General features: G+C 41.6%; 1 protein-coding gene across 1 annotated transcript in view; it reads left to right on the top strand.

The window, feature by feature from the left end:
* Positions 1–16641, top strand: part of USP13 (ubiquitin specific peptidase 13) — a 98930-nt gene that overhangs the window by 29509 nt on the left and 52780 nt on the right. Inside the window, exons 5-8 of the mRNA XM_077770555.1 lie at positions 4716–4858; positions 6468–6652; positions 13544–13638; positions 14955–15142. Coding sequence (XP_077626681.1) covers positions 4716–4858; positions 6468–6652; positions 13544–13638; positions 14955–15142 — 611 coding nt within the window. The remainder of the gene's footprint in view (positions 1–4715; positions 4859–6467; positions 6653–13543; positions 13639–14954; positions 15143–16641) is intronic.

Below are 16641 nucleotides of genomic sequence, written 5' to 3'. Positions count from 1 at the left end.
ATATACGTCCTGGAGTCTTCAGGACACTGTGTGACTGTGTCTACAGCCACCTGCTCCCTTGCGTCTGCCAGGAGGGGGAGGGTGTTTGTGCTTGGGGTTCCCGTGTCATTAGGGACCAGGTTTCTACCATTCAACCTCTTTTGCCCCTGACCTACTTTCTCCCTAAATACAAGAACATAGAAATGAAAATGTTGTGTATTTAGCTATTGTAGTTCTTTCCTTTAATTATCATATGTGACCTATCCTTTTCAGTGCTAAGTGCACAGTGTTTAGCAGTGCACAGAGAATTAAATTACCTCTCCTTTCTCCAGTTGCCTGTGTTGACTCATGTGGCTGTTACCAAGGATAAAATATATGAGTGGGCAAAATGGTCTTACCTCGTCCCATTACCTGAAATTATATACTAACGGTTGTATCTCCATGATACTGAGAGTACTTACTGCCTGCCCTTGTTTAATATAACTCTTCTGTCTGCTGTCAGAAAAGAAATAAAAGAAGCACATTGTGAATAAATGTCATGAGAAATGATTTTTCTCTCACTCACTTATGAAGGAAAAGTCTGTGTGAAAAAAGTTGATAAAAGAGCCTTTAAGTGTTTTTAAATTATTCCTAGATTCACAATATAATTTGAAGTCTGAATACTTTTAGCTAAAATTGAAGTCTCATAGAAATATGAATCCAGCAATATATGTCATAATTTTTAATAGAGAGTCTTTTAGGATTAAGAAATACTTAAAATGAGTTTTTAAAAAGGAGGGAGCATTATTTGGAAGTTGGGGTGGAGAGATTGAAGGAAACACCAGGATTTATCTGATGGTAAATAATAGGATTTATTTATATGATAGGATTTATTTATTTAACAGGTGCTAGTTCCTGTATTTCCTTCTTATGCTTCTGCTACATATTTGGTGTTTGATATTCTCTTTGTAAGCTTTTAAATGACAAAAATGATAGAGCTCAAAATCACCCAACCAGATGACTCTTCCTTCCTTTGAGCTTCTCAGCACAGAAAAAAATTGCGTTTCAGATAGGAACTACATGGATGGTCCCAGACAGTTAAACCACCCTTCAATGATGCAGAGTTCACAGAGACATAGCATTTGAAGCTCAGTAGGGATCTTACAGCCTGAAATCCAATGCCTCATGTTAGATATCAGGAACTCAAGCAGTGGTGTGCTTGTAAATATTTAGCAACCAGCTCCCTGGGGGAAAGCCCTGCTTTGTAGTGTTTGATGATTTCCATGGTGTAAATATTCCCATTATGGCTGATTTTCAGCCTCTGAAATGCAGTGTTGAAGAGAGAACATGCAGTAGCAAACCATTATATAGAATTTCCACCAGTGACGTAATGTAAGTAACGTCAAGAGCACACAGAAGATCCTAAGATAGAGTAGAACAGGAAGTGAAGAGTTTTGAATATTCGTTAACTTTTAAAAATGTATTTGACTTAATTGTAAGTTTTTATAATTTTATTTTTAATAATGACTGTGTTTAACAACCATCTTGCAGAATTTCTTAAAATTTAACAATTTTGTAAGCCAGTTTGAGTCAGTTTCAGAACACTATTGAATTTGAGGCTTATGGAACCCTGGGATGGAGCCAAGACTAGTACCATGTTCTTTCTCTTCACTCTGGACAACAAATCCAGGGAACCAGGGAAAGATAATTCATAGTGTAATTACAGGATAATAGATTTTGATCTTCAGCTGTGATCCATACAAAGGGCCACTAAGTGATTTCAGATGAAATTCTGAAAACACTAGATCAGCGTTTTAGAGTGGCCCAGTTCAAGGAAATTATGTTGAGCGTCACCAAGAAGTGTATTCATAGAAAAGAGAGAATATCAGGGTGCCTGGGTGGCTCAGTTGGTTGAGTGTCTGACTTAAGCTCAGGTCATGATCTCGCAGTTCGTGGGTTTGAGCCCCACTTGAGGCTCTGTGCTGATGAGCCCAGAGCCTGTTCAGACTCTGTGTCTCCCTCTCTCTCTTTCTCCCTCCCTGACTCATGCTCTGTCTCTCTCTCAAAAATAAATTAACATTAAAAAAATTAAAAAAAAGAGAGAGAATATTATAGTCAAACCTTGGTCAACATTAGTGTGCACTGCAAACCAGAACACTTTTAAAAGATCTAATGGGGCGGAGAAGATTCAGAGGAGAACAGGGAAGGGACTGAGGCAGTCATTGAAGCAACAAAGCAATTGTAATAACAGATCAGACTAAAAAGATTTAGATGTTTAGTCAGAAGTGCTAAGGGAGCACAGAAGTGTTATGTTAAGGCAGCCCAAACCCCTAGAATTAGGAAGGTGTTATTGGTGACCTCAGTCCTGTTTTCTAGAGGCATTCCTGGAAGGAAGTGGGAGATAAATTTTGATAATTGAAAGGCTAATTGTATGTATAAAAGTGCTTGTTGTGAGAGCTGAATGGGAATGTCTCTTTAAAATTTTTTTTAAATGTTTCTTTACTTTTGAGAGAGAAAGAGAGTAACAGAGCATGAGCGAGGGAGCGGCGGAGAGACACAGAATCCAAAATAGGTTCTAAGCTACAAGCTGTCAGCACAGAACCCAATGCTGGGCTTGAACTCAGGAGCCATGAGATCATGACCTGAGCCGAAGTCAGGTGCTTAACCAATAGAGCCACCCAGGTGCCCCGGGAATATCTCTTTAATAGGTTTAGATATATTTAAAGCCTGATGTGTAATGGAGTATAAGCTTTTTTTAAAAAAAGTGTTTATTTACTTACTTTGAGAGAGAGACACAGAGAGAGAGAGTGCACATATGAGCTGGGGAGTGGCAGAGAGAGAGAGAGAGAGAGAGAGAGAGAGAATCCCAAGCGGGCTCCATGCTGTCAGTACTGAGTCCCACGTGAGGCTCAATCTCACCAACCATGAGATCATGACCTGAGTGGAAATCAAGAGTTGGACACTTAACCAACAGAGCTACCCAGGCGCCCAGAGTATGAGTTTTTTGAAGGCAGAGACCTCTTCCTTATTCCTGACTGTGCTGCGTTCAGTGTCATCACTTGGTAGTACCTTGCGGAGTTTTAAGCCGCAGAAGGATAGGATTTGATGTTCACAGCAGACCACTCTGGCTGCTGTGCAGAGGAGGGGCAGGTGTGGGAGAAAGGAAACTTAGGGAGGCTGCTGTGTAGCAGCATCTGGGTGAGCTGTTTTAGTAGCTTAGACAGGATGAGTGTGGTTGAAGTTGAGAAGACGAAGGTTCCAAACAGATATTGGATGTAGGAGTGATAGGAATTGCTCATGGGTTGGAAGGGGGTGGGATGGGTGGCAGCTGAGGGAACTTCCTTTCTTGCCTCTTACTGAGTTCTAGGGCTACCCAGGAGAACATACTCTGCATGAAGTTCAGCTAATTGTGTGGAATCTTAGTGATATAGAATACAAACCTAAATTGAAAAAAAAATTTAAAACCATTCAGTGACTTTTATTATATTCAGAGTTGGGCATCCATCACCACTATCTTGTTGTAGAATAGTTTTATTATCCCCAGCCATCTCTCCTCAACCTGCCATCCCTCCCAGCCTCTGGCAATCACTAATGTACCTTCTGTGTCTATGGAACTACCTGTTCTGGACATTTCATAAAAATAGAATAATACAGTGTACATAGTTCTTTGTGGCTGGCCTTTTTTTTTAACCCGACATATATCTTCGAGATTCGTTTGTGTTGTAGGGTGTATCAGGGCTTCACTCTTTTTATTGTTGAATAACATTCCATTGTGTAGACATAACGATATTTTATTTATCCATTTATCACTAATAGGCATTTGGGTTGCTTTTTGGATGTTATAAATAAAATGCTTCTGTGACGTGTATATAAGTCTTTGTATGGGCACATAGTTTCACTGATCTAGAATATATACTTAGGAGTTGAATTGCTAGGTTATCTGTGTAACCATCTGATGCCTAGGTATATTTAACCATTTGAGGAACTGCCGAACTGTTTGCCAGAGAGGCTGCACCACTTTATATCCCACTAGAATATGTTTTTAAAGACCGTTAGAGATAGTTTTTATAGCATTAGGTAAATGGCAACTGTGGTCATAGGCACACGTCCAGGATCAAAACAGTTTGGGAGAAAGCAGAGAATCTGCATCCCCTTCCCCTGTGGTCAGCTGGTACCAAGCTAGACATCACAGATTTGCTCATGATGTCGACTGATCTGGCACAGAGACACCTAGGCATGTCCCCGTCCAGGGTCACATTTGCACCAGATTAAGAAATGGAGCCATGCTGCTTGCATTCCATTCAAATGCCCTTGACCACATGCCATTGTGTGATGAGTTGAGGATATTGGATACCTGGGTGTATATTTGTTAGGAGGAAAACACACTGCCTGGGTAAATCCTAAGCATTCCTGTAGCTAATGTCACTCTTGTAAATTGTTCACCATATACTTTTCACTCGGCTTGCTAGGAAATTGTTAAATCTGACTCCTGTGCTTGGGTTTACAAACAGGGTTTGGTTTCTTGCTATCTTGTGTCATTACCAATAATATTGCACACTCCAGGTTAGGGATTAAACCTAGCTAGATTCATGGGAAAAGTGCTGGAATCAGCTAACTAGGACCTTGCTTTTATGGTAACTGCTGTCTGAATTTTCTTAGATTAGCCTGTATTTATTAGTAAAGTTTTAAATTTGTTTTCTACAAGTTGCTCTTTTCTCCAACTGTTTTTACATATGACACCTGGGTTTGTCTTACAGGTAACAATTGCTTGTGATGCAGTTCTCAGCTCAAAATCTCCATATAGAAAGCAGGACCCAGACACATGGGAAAATGAATTGCCAGTATCCAAATATGCCAATAACCTTACCCAGTTGGACAATGGAGTAAGGATTCCTCCAAGGTGAGCATCAACTAGTGAAATGAACTTTACCCCTTAAAACTGGCCCAAGGGATATTTATTTTCTACCTTTTCTCTGAATTAGCAGCTATACATATATTTACCAGATACCTTTGATTAAAAATAAACTCAAAATCCTTTCTAAAAGCATCTTTACCTTTGTAGATGCTGCACATGTTGAGCCCATACCCCTGAGGCCATCCCCACCCCTAGGTTTCCAGTGGCAGGCACCTGCAACTCTTTGCTTGAGGGCTTTCTCTGGGTGCCTGAGGCTAGGTAGGCTGGCCATGGGTCAGTTAGAAATGCTACAGAGTTGGGGCGCCTGGGTGGCTCAGATGGTTAAGCGTCCAACATCAGCTTAGGTCCCGATCTTGCGGTTTGTGAGTTTGAGCCCCGGTTGGGCTCTGTGCTGACGGCTTGGAGCCTGGAGCCTGCTTTGGATTCTGTAACTCCCTCTCTCTCTGCCCCTTCCCTGCTCATGCTCATGCTCTGTCTCTCTCAAAAATAAACATTTTTAAAAAATTAAAAAATTAAAAAGAAATGCCACAGAGTTAATGCTCCCTCCTGTCCTCCTGGAACAGCCCTCAACCAGTGGCTGTGGCATGGATGGATAAATACCCTGGACGCTTTCCCCTTGAGAGGGGTGTCTCCTGGAGTTCCCCAGCTGGACTGAGCCCCAGTTGCCCATGATGGCCTTCTGTTTGTTGACATGCCTGGACTGGCTCCCTGACCTTTCCACTCTTACATTCCTACAGTGTTTCTTGGGATTGCCTCCTCAACAAGCTATTTAAGTTCGGATCTTTGTTTCAGAGTCTCTAGGGGAGCCCAACTTATAACAGTCTTTGGTTGTCTCGTTTTTGGCTGGAGTGTTCTTTGGACTCCATTAGCATTTCCTGTAAGGTCTGTTGTGTTTACAGAGGCAGGTACTCGAGACAAAGAGTGGATAGATTAGGAGGGTGTCTAGTCTTGTTGAATCCTGCCTATACTGCATTCCCATTCTATGTGGTCTTAAGGGAAGGCAGGCTACTTCTGGGCCTCAGTTTCTCCCTTTGATAAGGGGGCTGGTAATACTGATTTGGAAGGGTGTTTATTAGAGTCTGATCAGACTTCTAGAAGGTGACTGACACATACCCAACATTTAACGTTCAGTGAAGTTGACATTCTTTCTACTTAATACAGATTTGCTGCGTAGTAGCATTTTGTTTAAACTAGTTTTACTAAGTGTGTTAATGCTTTAGAACTTTACATGTCTGGGGCACCTGGGTGGCTTAGTTGGTTAAGCGTCCGACTTTCGCTTAGGTCATGATCTCACAGTTTGTGGGTTCGAGCCCCGCGTTGGGCTCTGTGCTGACTGCCAGCTCAGAGCCTGGAGCCTGTTTCAGTCTGTGACTCCCTCTCTCTCTGACCCTCCCCTGCTCACACTGTCTCTCTCTCTCTCTCCTAGAAATAAATAAAACATTAAAACAAAAAAATAAGAACTTTACATGTTTATGTACATGGGATCCTTAGTGTCTTGGACTTATTTGAGCTCCAGTGTCCCTCACGTAGGAATTTCAAGGAAATGACCTCCCCTCCTAACCTCAGGTTCACTGCTTTTCAATGACTTTTTCAGTGGTTGGAAGTGTGCCAGGTGTGACCTGCGGGAAAACCTCTGGTTGAACCTGACTGATGGCTCTGTGCTGTGTGGGAAGTGGTTCTTTGACAGCTCTGGGGGCAATGGCCACGCCCTGGAGCATTACAGAGACATGGGCTACCCTCTGGCTGTGAAACTGGGAACCATCACTCCTGATGGGGCAGGTGAGTGTGCCTTTACTGACCTGGGGAACTTGCAGTGGCTCCCGCTTCATTTAACCAGTGCCTTCTTTCCTAGGGTGGAAAGTGGAGGCTCTGGACACAGCTCAGGTTTGAATCTTGATTCTGCTCACTTGCTGTGAGGCCTTGGGCAAGTTTTCAAATCCTTCTCAGCTTCAAGTTCCTCATCTTGAGGATACTCAGTGTATCTCTCTCATAGGTTTGTTAATAATATGTATAAAGCATTTAGCCCAGTGCATAGAGGAAGACTCCAATAAAAGTTAGTTGCTACTGTTCACTCTTATTATTATCTTCTGTATATCTCTTGGTTAAGAGGACAGGGGAGAAACCAGGACCTGTGAAGTGAACAAGGCTAATCAAATCCATAGTAGAGGGAAGCCCTAGAATTCATGAGGGGTTAGTATCATTTCAGGAACAAATGGGTTCATAATGGAGAAGAGGGGTTTTAAAGGCTGTTCCGGGACATCAGCTGGCAGCAAAGGATTAGAATTGGTTCCTACTTGTACGGTCAGCTTCGGAGTTGGCTCTCTTTATGCTCTTACCCTGTATGCTCTCAAATGTTAGTTTTTGGCCACATTTGTGTAGTTAATTTCATCTACCATTTTGTGATGGAAAAGGGAAATCATATCAGGAGCAATAACGAGAAACTTAAATACTGAGCAATGACCATATGAATCCATCATCTAGTCACTGAAAACGTTTACTAAGCATAGATCTGGACCAACACCTAGGTCAGTCTTCTTCATCTTTCTTCTTTATTTTAAGGTAAGGTAAGGTGATTTTTTTAAAAGAGAAGTACAAAGACATTTGTCTTTTCTTCTGTTCTCTTTCTAGGACTGAATTAGCCTGCTTCAAAGTTAATTGGCCAGGATGTTTTCACTAAATACAGCATACTTCTTGTCTAACGTGCCTTTTCCATCAAACAGGTTTTGTTTTTCATTTGTTTTATAACTGAGGGCTGACAGTTTGGTCATGTCAAGATTCTTTTGATTCACATTTTGGATAATTTTCCTGCTTCTAAAGTTAGTGGACTGATTTTAAACTCATTAGAGATAAGTGGCTGCAAAAGTCCCAGATCCTGGTGCCAACCCCCTCCCCTTCCCCCCGCCAAATAGATAGACCTCTCCACAAGCCAGGTTGACCCTAAGAGTTCTAGGATCTGAAGGGGAAATTCAGGACATGTAGTTGGGTTGAGGGTTACAGCAAGTTGCTTATATGTCTTCCCTTTGTTGAATGACTGCTGTATAAGGCAAACATCATTGTCCTTTTAGGGGGCTACACAGGGAAGGGCTTGTAATATAGGAGTTCTAATGGGTACAGTTGCGAAGGGAGAATAATTTGGATGTGTCTTCTTCCAGTGTTGTTTTTTGTAGTGCTTTGATAAGACCAGTTATTAGAAGTCCAGTTCTCAGAACAACCTAAGACTACAACTATTTGTATACATGGCTAAGTTCTCAAATTTCAGTCTTTGAGGTCAGAGCTATGTTTTACTCGTCTTTGGGCTCCCATACGAAATCTTACACATGGTAGGCCCAAATACTTTTGTTAAATAAGCCAGCTGTTGTGTAAGGAATTAAATAATTAGAATCTATTTAAATTTATGCTAATAATAAAGGCAAGGGGTAATTCTGTTCTCTGTGCATCTTTAATTTTCCAGAAGCCTTTTTTCTAGCATGACACTTATTTTCAAACTATGATTTAGAGTACATCTGAGGTTTTTTTCCTTTCAGCTTGAGGAAGGAATGTTTTATATTTGCCCCTTGATTAGACAAGGAACAAATATTTAGTGTAACTTATTTAGAAAACAGAAAAGCTTAGAGAATTAAATAAAAATCACTAGTAATACCATTTGGCAAATCACTTCTAATAATTTAGGTATTTCCTTTCAGTTTTTTTTCTTGTTTTAAGGCCTTGGTCAAATCTTTTTTTTCTTAAATAATTTATTAACATTTTTAAAAAGTTTATTTTGAGAGAAAGCATGAATGCACAAGTGGGGGAGAGGCAGAGAGAGAGGGAGAGAGAGAGAATCCAAAGCAGGCTCAGCACTGTCAGTGCAGAGCCCGATGTGGGCCTTAATCCTATAACTGTGAGATCATGACCGGAGCCGAGATCAAGAGGTAGAAGCTTAACCGATTCAGCCACGCAGGTGCCCCAAGGCCTTGATCAGTTCTTATACAATATTCAACACCACCTCCCTGCCCCTGGCCCACATTTTTACAAAAATGGAATCATACTATATAAAATTTTATTCCTTATTTTCCTTTATTTAACATTAAATATATATATATTCCATGTCATTAAATATTCTTAAGTATCGACATGATAGTTCCATAAATCATTTCACTATTCTCCTATGCGTTGCTATAATTTTTTTTACTATTCTGATGAGTGTCCTTATATATATGGAAATCTTTGGATGTTTGTCTAATGATATATTAAGGATAAATTCTTATGAACAAAGGATTGATCCCTTGAAATTTTCAGTAGCTGAATTTCTTTTAAGCAGTCATAGTAATTTCCATTTCCATCAGCAGTGTAAGAGAATACCCATTTTAGCAAATCTTTGACAACTTTGAGTATTCACAATTTGTTTTAAATGTTTATTTATTTTTGAGAGAGAGAGAGAGAGAGAGAAAGAGAGCAAGCAGAGGAGGGGCAGAGAGAGGGGGGACAGAGGATCCCAAGCAGGATCTGTGCTGACAGCAAAGAGCCTGTGGTGGGGCTTGAACTCACAAACTGTGAGATTATGACCTGAGCTGAAATCAGTCGCTTAACCAACTGAGCCACTGAGTATTCACATTTTTAAAAACCTTTGCTAATCTGGTATCTTGTTTTCTTTTGCATTACTAGTGAGGCTAAACATTTTTCATAGTATTTTTGGCCATTTGTAGTTCTATTTGTAAATTTCTTTAGTTGATTTTCTAGTAGGTGTATGTGTAGGTGTTCCTTATTGGTTTCAAAAAAACTCTTTGGCTACTAAGAATATTAATTCATTATCTGCCATAGTTAAGTGCTTTTTTTTTAAATGTTTATTTGAGAGAGGGATTGAGAGAGTGTGCACCTGCATACCCAAGCCCAGGAGGGGCTGAGAGAGAGGGAAAGAAAATCCCAAGCAGGTTCTGTGCTGTCAGCACAGAGCCCTACTTGGGGCTCGGTTTCACCAACTGGGAGATCATGACATGAGCCCAAATCGAGTTACACACTTAACTGACTGAGCCACCCAGGCATCCTGTTTTTTAATTTTTTTGTTTTTAGAGGAGGGAGAACCTTCAGGGTTTTTCTTATCATGTAATTGAGAACACATGAATAAATACTCCTGTTTCCATCATAGAAGGCATAAAACAACCAGCAATGCAGAGCATATAGCCTGTGATGAGGGTTTTGAATTGATTTATCTGCAGTAATGTTCACTTTTTGAAGAAAGATCAGGATTTGATTTCTTCTTGTCTTGTGCAGAGTTGCACAGTGATTATTTTCAGTCTAATTATCATGTTAGTTTATGGGATGTATCAATTTTATTTTAGTTTAAGTCTGTTTAATTCCTAGCCATAACTCGATTATTTTAAAGTCAAATAAGTTAATGAAAACGTGTCTGAAGTTTGCCTTAATGTCTGATGATGAGCCTGGTGGACCCTGAAGTCTAGGAGGGTGGGGTGCCCTCTGTCTAGGGGTAGCTGGCCACCTACTGGTGAAGGTACCACTGCTCATTTCCATATTTCCTGGGCTCACTAAGGTTAATTCAACTCACAAGAGAGAAAGTGTTTATTTTTTAGTTTATAGTGAGAACCACAACTGCCTGTAAGTGGGATGTTTATGTTGGCTTGACCAGTACATTCCTTCCCTGTGGGGAGCTGACTTATATTTAGAATATTGCTTAGTGAACATGGAATCCAAGCAGGTTGAGGACTCAAGTATTTAATGGTAATGTGATCTGATCATCTGGTTTCCTTCTCCCCAATAAGGATATACCTGTTCAGTGAGAAACTCCTACTCACCTTGAGGTCACAACTTAGAATTAGTTCTTCCAAGAAGCCTTGACCGTGAAAGCTAGGCTATTGTGGTAGCATGGGTAATAAAAATGGGCCCCATATTAAATTCCACTCTGGGTCTCCATGGGTACAGTGACAAACCAAAAAACAGATCACTGTACAAACAAACAAACAGATAAAAAGTTTTCCTCTGTGGGAGGAGACATTGATTTGGCAAAGCAAGGATGAGGTTCTTGGTGGGAAGGGACTGAGAAGGGACAGAGGTGGCGGGGGGTGTTTTGTTTTGTTCTTCAGTCATGAAACTAGTTTCCCTGAGAAGAAGCTATAATGCCTTGGAGGCTGCAGGAGAAACTTCTGGAGATGCCCAGAGCAGCTGTGAAATCTCCTGTCCCGCCAACCCCACCACCAGCTCAGTACATCTCAGCGTGGTCTTTCCTGAGTCCATTTCACATTTTTTCCCTATGACTCCATGTCATGTATAAATTTCTTCATGATTGGGTATGGGGTTTTCTTTCGGGGCAATGACAATGTTTCAGAACTAGATAGAGGTTGTGGTTGTACAATATTGTAAATGTACTAAAATGTTCACATTAAAATGGTGAATTTTGTTAATGTGAACTGTGCTTCAATTAAAAATATACCAAGAAAAAAATAAATTCTTCATGATTGCCGAAAGGGTCACAGTTCCTTTTTATATTTCTTATATGTTACTCACTGAACTGTTTTTGTCATTGGGTTAAAAAATAACTGTTTTGTCTGACCAAATCATGTCACATCTTTGGAGTAGTTAATGACTGGAGGTAGGAAACATTAATTTCTCATGCCATCATGAGCCTAAGAAGAACTATGGAGTGCTGTGTGATGTTCACTTATTTCAAAATCCCAGGCCAATGCCAACTGTTCAGTTCTGGCCATTTTATCATTTTCTAACAAATTTCAAATAATTAGAGTCTTAAACTCTTAAGTCTTCAAAACTGTTTCACTAGTTAATAATAACAACCAAAGTTAAAGTGCGTAGGGAATGTCATTTTCACCTCCCAGCTAGTATTTATTTGAGTGGTATTTTCCTTGTCACTTGCCATAGGTTAAAAAATATTATTTATGTATTTGTTTCAATTATTAAAGATTTTTGTTGGTGTTTTTAGTATTTAAACTTTTGGGGAAGTTTCTCTTTTCCTTTTTTTTTTTTTTGAGGGAGGTGACTTTCTTGATTAGGCTGGAGATTTTGTCCTTTGTTTTTGCTTTTGAGAACACAGAGTTATACTAAAGAAATAATATAAGTGAAGACTGGCTACCTACAAGTTAAAATGAGTCCGTAGAGAAAGAGGGATACAGAGAAAGCTACACAACATTTAATCTATTAGTAATAGAAAGACAGACTTCTTTGGTGGCCATGAGTCTCCACATGGGTCAGAAGGTCACCATAGTGTGTGTGTGTGTGTGTGTGTGTGTGTGTGTGTGTATTTATTCTCCCTGTGATGTTCCAAAGAGGAGGAGACTCTTTGGACAGTCTATCTTTTCCTGTCCCAGAGAATGCTAGGGAGTGCTATCTTTTTTTTTTTTTTAATGTTTATTTATTTTTGAGATAGAGATCGAGCCTGTGTATGGGAGGGGCAGAGAGAGAGGGAGACACAGAATCTGAAGAAGGCTCCAGGTTCTGAGCTGTCAGTACAGAGCTCAGTGTGGGGCTCGAACCCATGAACTGTGAGATCATGACCTGATCCGAAATCAAACACTTCACAGACTGAGCCACCCAGATGCCCTAAGAAATTGTGGTTTTTGATTCTCCATTACTGTTAAGGGCTTGCAGTTGTGCTTCACCAAGTCTCTGAGTCTCCTGAGAGATTCAAGGAAATAGTCTGGTGCAGAGGAAAAAGGACTGGGTGAGGGGGGTTAGGATAGCTGGGTTCTGGGCTGCCAGTGGGGTTTCAGGCCAATGATTTAACCCTGTGAGGCTCATTTCCTCACCTGCAAAATGGGCCTGAAGATATCTGTTCCCTCTCCCACATTGCACTGCTGTGTCAGGACACTGAAGACAGTAGTTTGGATAGCTTTTGGAGGGGTATGCCAAGAAGGCCAAGATGCTAATTCCTCAGGCCCTGGGGCCCAGGCGCCAGGCCTGGGGTGACTGGAACCTCCTGAGTTACCCTGCTGTGCACGTGCATCCTCATTTTCTGTGTGTGCTACGAGGTGGACACATTTGGGAAGTACTGGACAGTCTTCACTAAGTCCCTCACCAGCATGTGGGGTGTGGACGCTACCATTGGAGAGAAGGGATGAAGGGGAAGGCGGGAGGTGGAAGTTGGTGAGCTGGTAACGTCTGAGACTATAGAGGATTCCACAGGCAGAATTTTGTTTTGTCTTCGACTTAAAACCTCACCCGGGCCACTCAGCTGCTCCCTAGGGCCTGTGTGTTCCGTCTGTTCCCTCCCAGGCTCCCCCTGCTGTGGCAATCAATTGTGAGGCATTTACATCTGTCTCATTTCAATTATTTTAACTTTAGATGCCTTTTAAATTTTTTGTTTCAGGAATCCTTTTATAAGTTTATTATTTTTTATTAAATTTTTAAATGTNCCTGAGCCGAAGTCAGACCCTTAACTGACTGAGCCACCCAGGCGCCCCAGAAATCCTATGTTTTAAAAAATTACTCTCTGAAATGTCAAAAGACTTGATATATGAGTATAATTACAAAACATACCTCTTTATTACGTTTGTTGTTAATCACGTGTCTCTTCTTCCCTTGAATGTAAACTCGGGAGAGGTTTCTGTTGGCTTTATTCATTGATGTGTCCCAAGCCTGGTGCATAGTGGGAGCTCAATAAATGTATGCTGAATCCCGAACAGCTGGGTTAAAGATCTCATTCCTTGTTTTCTCCTCACCCTCTAGATGTTTATTCTTTTCAAGAAGAGGAACCTGTTTTGGATCCTCATTTGGCCAAGCACTTAGCGCATTTTGGAATTGATATGCTTCATATGCATGGGGTAAGAAGGTCGACTTTGTCTCTGTTCCCTCCTTGTGGAGAGGGAGCCGTTTAGTTTATTTAATATGTAATTCCTGTAACAGGAATCTTACTTCTATAGGCTTTTGGTTTTAATGTTTGCATTTACTTCTTGAATTTAATTCATTAGCATTTTCTTTTTGTTACCAGCTTAAAATTTTTTTTAGTGTTATAATAAAATTGGCACCTCGTCAAGTACCGTTTGTTTTAGTTGGAGTTTACTTGCAAAATTTCTGTCTCCTTTGATGGAGAGTTGCATGAATCACTCCTTGTTCACTGGAGCGAGAAGGTACGGGAAGATGACCTTTAAAATGATCTGTGACCGACATCACTTTAATTAATTTCAGGAAGGGAAGCAGAGCTTGGGGGTGGAAAGAATAAGCCAACATATTGTTGATGGGAAAAGCTTTGCTTCATTTAATATTGTGTTTCCAAGCCGATATCATGCCTATGTAATGTTTGTCCCTGTGGGGAGCTGTTTGAGCATGCGCACTCTGTTGTGGCCCCTCCCTCCCAGCTTGCCTCCCTGTCCTCGGGCTCTCCTGCCCTGTCTCCTCATCCTCACTCATGTCACCCTCTAATTTATGTTCTGTTCTCTTCCTTAAACCTCCCTCCTATTTCAAGGCGCTCCCAAGGCCCATGATTTTCCTTCACTTTCCTCTCCAGCTGCCTTGCCTTTTTGTTTGCAGTATTGTGTTGTTTCTTCCCTTGAAACCACTACACTTGCTTCTTTCTTTCAGTTCCTATTTGTCTTTCTCCCTCCTCTTACCCCCTTTCCTCAGTCTCTTTCTCTTTCATTAAATTTTTTTTAAGTTTATTTATTTTTGAGAGAGAGAACATGAGCATGAATGGGGCAGGGACAGAGAGGGGGAGAGAGAGAATCCTAAGCAGGCTCTGCAGTGTCAGCACAGAGCCTGATGTGGGGCTTGAACTCACAAACCGTGAGATTATGACCTGAGCTGAAATCACGAGTCAGACGTTTAACTGAGCCACTCAGGTGCCCCTCTGTTTCATTTTTTAATCCTTTAAATATGTGTTTCTTTTATACTGAGGGAAGACATACACAACACAAAATTTAACATTTTAACTGTTTTTAAGCATGCGGTTCTGTGGCATCGAGCACATTGACATTTTTGTGCAGCCATCACTACTTCAGTCTCTTTGATTAGGTTATTTTTCTGCTTAGCTGGGGGAATAAAGGGACAGAAACATCCACTGCTGTTAGAAATAATTGTTGGGACATGATCTTGGGGTGATAATTACAAGTAAGTTTGGTTTCCTTCATTGACTTTGCCCCAGACAGAGAACGGGCTTCGGGACAATGACATCAAGCCACGTGTCAGCGAGTGGGAAGTGATCCAGGAGACGGGGACGAAGCTGAAGCCCATGTATGGCCCCGGGTACACGGGTCTCAAGAACCTGGGCAACAGCTGCTATCTCAGTTCTGTCATGCAGGCCATCTTCAGCATCCCAGAATTCCAGAGAGCGTAAGTGTCCTCTGCAGACCCGCACGCACATTCCACGTCCAGTCTGCTCAGCATGTGCCCGGGATCCCCTCTGTCTCAGCTGCAGGACATTTCACCACATCCTCGTGGTGTGACTTCTTGCACTGAAGCTGGGTGAGAACACTTGTCAAGTGTGATGGGAATCAGGTGAGATTAGGAGAGCTTTGTAACTGAGAAACTCACAGGGGTTTGTCATATTAATAATGGCTTCCATTTTTAGACCATCAATCACCCTCTATGCCAAGAAAATATTAATCATCAATCTTCATGCAAGCCTGCCACATTCCTTCCTATAGATGCGCTAGGAGAGATTCAGTGATCGGTTTGGTCAGTGTTGCCCTCCTGGTGAGTGGAGTTTCTTAGCGGATTTAAGCTTTTCGTTTTTTGCTACTCAAAGTGTGGTTCACAGACTGGCACTGGTCCTTGGACTGCTGAATGATCTGTGATAACTATGGAAATTGAGGGAGCCTTTAGAAATTTTTGTAGCAGTTTGACATTGTCATGCTTTATAAGTGGTGTTTCATTTTTTCTTTTATTGTGTTTTTTAAGGAGTCACCTGTATGAGTTGAAATAAACAAAACAGCTGGCCCTTCACCATAGATAATTGGGAGGCACTGATGTGGGGCGCTTCCTGCGTGTGTACAGGGCTGCCTTCTTCCTCCTGCACGGAGGGGGAGAGCAGCTATGTCTGTGGCCCTTTTCTTCTCTAGGCTGGGCTTGGATGGGGAGCTGCATAGACTGGGACTGTGGCTGGTGCACTCGTGGGCAGCCACTGCCTACAATTTAGAAAGTTATCTCTCGGGCGCCTGGGTGGCTCAGCTCATTAAGCATCTGACTTCAGCTCAGGTCATGATCTCATAGTTTGTGAGTTTGAGCCCCACAATGGGCTCTCAGCGTGCAGACCCTATTTTGGATCTTCTAGCACCCTCCCTCTCTCTGCCCCTCACCCCCCAAAGGAACAGCACAAAGGAACTCTACCCATGTAGAGTTGAAATGCTAATCGCTTTAACGATGGTTAATCAAAAATGTATCAAATATCCTTTTCTTTTCTCTCTTGGTATTTGAAGACTCATTCCTCTTGCTGTTTTCTGGCTTTGGAAATTTATATTTAGTTTGCGTGTCTAGTTTTCATTTTCTCATCCAGCCAGTGAGGAGTGGTTCTTCTCTGCGCAACAGTGTGCTGGGTGCGGGGGTTCAGTGGTAAACAAAAGGACATGGTGCCTGGCCTCACTTGGGGGAGCAGACAGGGAATAAATAAATGATCAGAAGAGCAGCTGCATGGTTATAAACACAGTAAGTTCCATGGAGGAAAAGGGGAACAGGTGATCAGGGAGGATCTCTTTGAAGAAAGGGCACGCAGAGGGCACACACCTTGACTGATACATAGGAGGAGTGGGGTGGAGGGTTTGGACAGAGGAGGAGCAAGTCTGAAGCTCTGAGATGGAAAAACCTTTTCAAAGTTATGCATCACACCTCGTATT

The sequence above is a fragment of the Crocuta crocuta genome, unplaced genomic scaffold (assembly GCF_008692635.1).
Source record: "Crocuta crocuta isolate KB4526 unplaced genomic scaffold, BGI_CrCroc_1.0 scaffold256, whole genome shotgun sequence".
NCBI classification, from domain to species: Eukaryota; Metazoa; Chordata; class Mammalia; order Carnivora; family Hyaenidae; genus Crocuta; species Crocuta crocuta.
This window is presented reverse-complemented; position numbering and strand designations above follow the sequence as displayed.